We start from the raw sequence: 7,180 nt of genomic DNA, 5'->3' as shown, positions 1-7,180 counted from the left end.
TGTTTTGCATAGAATAAGATTTTCTTTTAGATGCATTTCAGCAGCTCTCTTTCCCTTGTTCTGGCGTTTGACTTGAAGCTACGCGTCTTTTGATGACTGCTGCTCATTATCTGCTTTATTTCCCCACCTTAATTGAAAATCAGATGAGATAAATAAAAACACAGGCGACAACCAGACAAGTTCAAGCTCACTCTGGGTTTCTAGGGAGCTAAAAAAGCTACTCTCTGATGCACCCTGGTTGTTATGCATTATTTAAGACCTCACTTAGGTAAAATAGGTCCATGGTCAATATTGACTATTGTCCTAATATCAAACTCAGGATTGTTCTTTTCAGGCAGATGCCAATTAGTTTAATGCTAGTGTAATCAGTACAAACAGCGTCTTATGTAACGGCGTTTAACTGGTAACAGCACAGACGTCGTATCCTCCTGAATTACCGATGCCAGCCTACGGTACGTGTTAAGGGACGTATTGATATTAGTACAATGCGTTGAGTGTGAATGGATAAGTGCAGAGACGGAAAGGGCAGTAATAGATACAGACTTTCTGTGATGTGCAAACAGGGCCCAGAAGGAGCGGCTTAAAAAAAAAAAAAAAAAATGGCAATAATCTGTCATCTGCCGGGGTTTGCATTTAGGGGCCAGATGTTGGCTCCCTACACTTTGGAGAGACAGTATGGCATCATTAAAAAAAAAAAAAAAAAAACACACACACACGAGTGGACCGGCCTCACCCTTTTTCACATGGACTCTGGCCCGGCTTATTTCACAGGTCAACAAATGCGGCAGTTGGTGGCGTTATCCTCGCGGCACAGATGCCGTGCCACGCACACAGGGTTCAGATGATGATTATACGGAGCGCTGCTTTGGCACGAACTTTTCAAGAAGGGGTATTGCCTTACGGGGGGGGGGGGGGGGGGGGGGGGGGGGGGAATTCAGCCTCTGCTCTCAACCTTTGGTTCGAAATGACGACGACTCGGGATTTACGCTGCTAAGACGACAATAAAAACTGTCTTTTCATTTATTTATTTTAAATCACAGAAGATGAAATTAAATTGATGAGGGGCTGTTTCACGGCTCAACTCATAAAAGGCTTCATCCCGATTACTCTCGCAGAAGTCAAATCTGTTTCAATGCAATCTGTCGCGAATATGTCAGAGGGAGAGAACTGAATACCAGCTAAAACCCTGCAGGGCGAGCGGGAGCGCATAGCGCACAAACGCTCCGGCTGTTGAGAACACGTACAGACGTAAGGCTCTCCACTTACTGGTAGAAGTCTGCCTTCTTCACGGCCTCCTCGCACCTCTTCAGGGTGGTGCTGTGCTGGTTCTGCAGGGACTGCAGGTCCGCCATCGCTTTCATGCACTGCAGCTTCAGACGCTCGTAGTCGTGACCCGCTTTTGGGTTTGGTCTAGTTCACGGAGAGGGAAGACAAAACTCCATTTTGAATGCGTCGCGACTTTTGAGACGAGAGACGCAAGAGTGAGATAAACATCACGCGAACTTTGCGCTCATGGGAACACGAGGGAAGAGAGGAAATCATTAAAATTCTATGCTCCCCTCTTGTTTTACAGAGTTGAGCACATCTTAAAACAGCTTTGCGTCACATAAGCTCTTACTTCACTTGTCTCTTTTGTCGCTTTCAAAAAAAGCTGAACTGGGCAAAGCGCCTGTATTCACAGAGTGCAGGTATACACGGCATCGCTGCGCTTTTCCGCCAATGTTTGTTTTGGAAAACGGGCAAAGCGAGGCGCACGAGATCAGAACAGTACCTGCAGTCATCGAAGGTGGTTCCGGGTGAAGAGAGGGCCAGACGTTTGCGTAGTTCGTCCCTCTCGCGGGTCACGTGCCGGAGCTGGAACAGAACCGTCTCCATCTTCTCGTTGACCTGGTGGCTGTCCATGTGGGCGGGCGGCGGGGAGGAGGCTTGACCGGGCGTACCTGCGCGAGTCAGCATGTCACCGGTGGCATGTGCCATTTGTAAAGGTCAAACGATGGAGGGGGGGGGTGGGGGGGGGTAGATTAAAGTGTACACACAAAACTATAATCCATGTTCTTTCTCTGTCCACTTTTTACTGAAAACGTGCAGGAAATGAAAACACGAACAAAAGACTAGTTTACCGGCAAGACTCAAGAGCCTCAGGCTGAACTTATTTTGTGTAAATATTAACCGATCACAAGCAAGAGCTCTTTGTTGCAGCTACTGGACCAACACCAACACACACACACACACACACACACACACACACACACGCCTTATCTTACTTTATCATTTTTAATCATTGCAGCCTCATTGTTGTACTCATTAACCTCAGAACCTATAAATACATTTCACAAAAATCCCTCCACTGATACAAAAATCAAGAGCTCGGTTTCCCTTTCAGTGGCATCGACCTGTCAAATCCTCTCTCTCCCTCAGAGAGTGTGTGTGTGTGTGTGTGTGTGTGTGTGTGTGTGTGTGTGTGTGTGTGTGTGTGTGTGTGTATAGCGGTTTTCTAAATCCTTCTCACATCTGTGTAATCACTTGCATGTGCTCAGCGTCTAAACAGGCAGCAATGACTGACTAATATCTGACCGATACTTCCTCACACACCATAAAACATCCCCCCCCCTCCCCTCCGCGGGAAGATGATGTTTTTATTTTGGACATTTCCACACCTGAACACCACCACACTCACCTAAGCTGCTGAGGGAGCTGCTGCTTTCTGAGTCCGACGGCATGGTGGACAAGATGCTGTAAGTGGAGCCTGCGAGTGCAAAAAAAAAAAAAACCAGAAACACATTAAAGTCAGTGGCGAGCGCACTCGACCGTGTCTGCGTCACACAGTCAGATGATTATATCTGCAGCATTGTGCGGTACGGCGAAGGCTGCGGAGCTCGGGTTACGTTCGGTGGGCCTTTGCTGAAGAAAAAGAAAAAGGGCCGGCTGGAGGCATAATGAGGTGGGACTTTCCCCGACACGGGATGACGGCGCTGCGGGCTGACAGCAGTGTGGCTAATTATCAGTTGGGCAGGGAGCTTGAATACTGACTAGCCAGGGCCCCCCAAAAAAAAGAGGCTGCAGCCTCAGAGCTTCTCCTTTTATCTCCCCCCCCCCCCTGTGAAAGCCCCTTCTTTCATAGCCGACAGTGATTCATAATTCACTGTACAGAAAGGAAGCCTCAGTACAACAGTAAGTACGCATTGTGGGGAGAAGATCATGTCATCTGAAACACAAACAAAATGTAAAAATTCATTCATGTAAGAATTGTAAAGATGTGTCGTTGTTGAAGTCCCAAATATTGATATCGGCTGCAAAAATCCAGTATTGATCGTGCTACAGGTTGAAATTTTAAAAACCATTCAAATTTAAAACTATAAAAATGTCAGAAAACAGTATAATAATAACAACATCACAATTTTCCAGAACCAAAAAAGGTGAAAAAAAAAAATAATTTAGCAGATGAAACCAGAATGTTTGACACATTAGATCAACAGGTCGTCAACATTGTAGTAGGTTAACGTTTTGCTGGTTGAATTATTAATATTTTTCATGATGCTCGAGATGTTTAACAGACCGCACAAGTGATCACACAGCCAGCGGTGGACACGCACCGAGATCTGAGTCGGCCGTGGGAGGAGCAGCTCAAATCAGCAACTTCCACCCCTGATGTAGAGTCCGGCGCTCGACCGGTGAAGCGGGAGAGCGTGACAAACGACTCTATTTACCCACGTCCCGGTACTCTAAATCAATCCCGGGCTGGATGAGTTCCCACTAGCTATAAAAAAAAAAAAGGAGACTAGGAGTTTGATTAAGACTGGAAGGAGCCCGGCTAACATGGCTCACCCCTCTTTTTTTTTTCCCAGCGAAGGACTGAAAGAAAGAAAGAAAGAAAGAAAGAAAGAGTGATGTGCCTCAGGAGCCGTGGCATCCCATGGATCAAGCTCTCTTTGTTCTCCCTCTAGCTTAAATTCCCCATGACTCTGTTGGAGCAGACGAGTGTCTCAATGGGCAAGGTTCACCGCGTGTCATAGCTCTCGCTCGCTTCTGCTGCCCGTGTGGACGTCACGTGACGGAGGGGACCTCGCCGCTCGAGCGTCTCATCCGAGTTTGACCTCTTGTCTAAAAGTCACGGCACACTCAAGGAGCACCAACGCCGAGAGCCGATATCCTGTGGAGAAATTGACATTCGTGTCCTTGCTCAGATCTGACGGCTGTACAGGAAGTTTTGTCTTTCAACTAAGCTCCATTATCAAGTCAAACTTTGGCTTTTTTTTCCCCCACAGTTTGGAGTCTTCAGAGTCGTGTGTCTGCAGACTTGTTCTGGTATCAAAAGAGATTTGAACTCTTGTACTCTTTTGACTGGATGTCAAAGTGAACACGTCAGCCGCCACACACACACACACACACACACACACACACACACACACACACACACACACACACACACACACACACACACACACACACACACACACACACACACACACACACACACACCCTTGTGATTTGTTGCCGTCGTGTTATTGTTCTTCCAGAAAAGGTTGGAGCAATCTGTAAACAAAAAAGGTTTCCAGCCCTGAAGCTACGGTTGTACAGAACTATAAGAAATCGGTTCATTGAAAAACGAACTCACATATCACAGTGGAAATCTGACTGATCATTTCATGAGGCTACATTCTCTGCTGTCGGTGTGTTTTAGAGCAGCAACTAACAAAGCTCTCGCTCATTAACACCGTTTTGATTTCAAAGATGATCTCGCTCCCTCACCCTCGGGGATTCTGGGTAAACAGCTGGATCAGGCGAGCCGTGTGCACCAGTTGAGAACACAGGCTGTAAACTAGCTACTGTTTTCCTGGGGAAAGGCCCTTCTCTTTTGGCTGTGCAGTGGAGGAACCTGTCTGCCCAGTAGCAAAAAAAAAAAAAAAAAAAAAAAAGCAGCTCAGCCCATTTGTGTCCTGTGTGACTACCAACAGGGAGCTGCAGGCTACGAGAGCAGCCCAAAAAAAAAACAAAAAAAAAAAAACACGTGCATGACCCTCCACGGCACCAGAAAGCCCATCGGTACTCGGGGTTTTGGACTCGGTGCACGGTCGTGAAATGCAGCGCAAAAACGTAAAAGCTTAGAAAAATAGACTCACTCTGCAGCTACAGCGCTCTCATAAATAATGAGGACAGAATAAATGCATAATTAACACCTCAAACGAGTGCGGACGCAATAGCCGAGCGTGAATAAAGTAAACCGGCAATGCAAATATTGCTTTTGAAATGCAAAAAAGGTGCAGAACAAGAGCCACGTACCTGTGTGCATGCATTACTGCTGCTCAATATTACGTGTGTAGAGAGATATACAAGTATTTGGCGGCTTGTTACTCTGAATTTGAGGATACATTTGCAGTATTTCTGCAGCTTTAGGATTTAGAGGAAGTCATCGAGGAGTAGGAGAAGGTGGTGTCATTTTATGAGCAAATATCTTCTGGCATTTTATAGAGCAAACAAACAGCGATTAAACTAATACAAAGTAAGTCATTCATTCATATATATATATATATATATATATATATATATATATAACATTAATTGTTAGTTGCAGTTAGTTTTGTACCGAGACGAAAATAATCTACACTTTATATTCTCACTCTATAGCAAGTCATTGTGTTGCATTAATTCATTCATTTGACTTTCACAGTGGGTTATTGACACACGCGCACGCGCGCGCACACACACACACACACACACACACACACACACACACACACACACACACACACACACACACACACACACACACACACACACACACACACACACACACACACACACAACTTGAGGCAGTTCTGCTGTCACTACATTGATTGTTTGAGTCTTTTTTAGGTCCATTAAATACTTTCACAAAGGGCTGGCAGGCTGTGCTTTTAGTGACATGGCAAAGGAAACAAGCACAGTAGTGTGAGTGTAAATAAGCATCAGGTCACATGATAGTGAAGCCCTCTCTCTCTCTCTCTCTCTCTCTCTCTCTCTCTCTCTCTCTCTCTCTCTCTCTCTCTCTCTCTCTCTCTCTCTCTCTCTCTCTATACTTGCCCAAAGGAAAAGCCATGCCCTTCATCAAGTTGTCATATGGTCAATACCCCTAATGGCAGTTAGATCATGGCCAGAACAGGATCGAAACCGGGTTGGACCATTCCCAAAATTAAAAAAAAAAAAAAGGACACAAGTCCTCTAAACACACCACACATGAAAGCTTCACATGCTTCCTTACCCCTTTTTTTTTTAAAAACATGCGTGAAGATACACATTCTGCTTCTTACCAGTCGTGTGATCCACCGGTCCGGTGCCGTTCAGCAGCACGGCGTGCAGGTGAGGGTGCGTCTTCTCCAGGGCCGTGCAAAACTCTGCGAAATGGTCCCTGTCCTTGCTTATGAGTATCTTCAGCAGAAGGTCCACTTTCTCCGAGTTGGTGGAGCAGTTGTGTCCCAGCTCGTAGCGCTCGGACTGGCTGAGGGTCCTGCAGTGAGCCAAAACATCCACAACTCGGTCCGCGTCTGTTATCGACTCCACCAAGTTCTGGTAGCATTTCTCCAACAACTCTTTATGCTTGGGCTCCATCTCTGAGTCGCTCCGCTTCGGGGGTTCGAAAAAGAAAAAAAAAAAAAAAAAAAAAAAAAAAAAAAAAAAATCAGCTTCGGGACAAACCACAGCGGCTTTACGTCAAACTTCACCTCGCGCTACTGTCGTAAACTATCCCACTCGACCCAGTCGGGACGGGTTTTCAACCCGAATTGAAGGATACACAACAAGTAGCCATATTTGTTGCCCAAGGCTGTTGACTGCGCGAAGATGACAACACATTTTCCCAACCGAAGCTCCGTCCTTCCCGACAAAAACAAAAAACAAAAAAGAAAAAGGGACGTCTCTGCCTTTTTTTTAAGTTCCGCTGCGCGCACGCTGCGCAGACATTGTCGCCCTGAAATCAAGTTCTTTCGACATGTTGCAAAGTGTAGCAAATAAAAAACTCTTCAAGAGTCTCTCTCTCTCTCCCTCTCTGTGTGTGTGTGTGTGTGTGTCAGCCTACTAACTCCGCCATGTCTCACCGTTCGAGCAGCTGTAGCTCTGTGCCAATCATAATTTCCGTGCAGTGGACGTTTAAGGTAAACGTAGGCGGGGCTTTGTTTTGTAGACGCACCTGGGCTCGCGCCGCTTT

The 7,180-nt window shown here is 46.1% G+C and overlaps 1 protein-coding gene across 1 annotated transcript; it reads right to left on the bottom strand.

The window, feature by feature from the left end:
• Window positions 1–1,266: 1,266 nt before the first annotated feature.
• Window positions 1,267–7,112, bottom strand: LOC137882443 (disks large homolog 5-like; the record flags this gene model as incomplete). Its single annotated transcript, XM_068724749.1, has 4 exons — window positions 6,288–7,112; window positions 2,678–2,746; window positions 1,772–1,940; window positions 1,267–1,410 (listed from the first exon to the last, which is right to left on the bottom strand). Coding segments are annotated over exons 1-4 (680 nt in total), but the record flags the coding sequence as incomplete, so codon positions are not given.
• Between the last annotated feature and the right edge of the window lie 68 nt (window positions 7,113–7,180).

Source organism: Cebidichthys violaceus, unplaced genomic scaffold, assembly GCF_023349555.1.
Source record: "Cebidichthys violaceus isolate CVI_PGR_0920_01 unplaced genomic scaffold, fCebVio1.0.p SCAF_318, whole genome shotgun sequence".
NCBI lineage: Eukaryota > Metazoa > Chordata > Actinopteri > Perciformes > Stichaeidae > Cebidichthys > Cebidichthys violaceus.
This window is presented reverse-complemented; position numbering and strand designations above follow the sequence as displayed.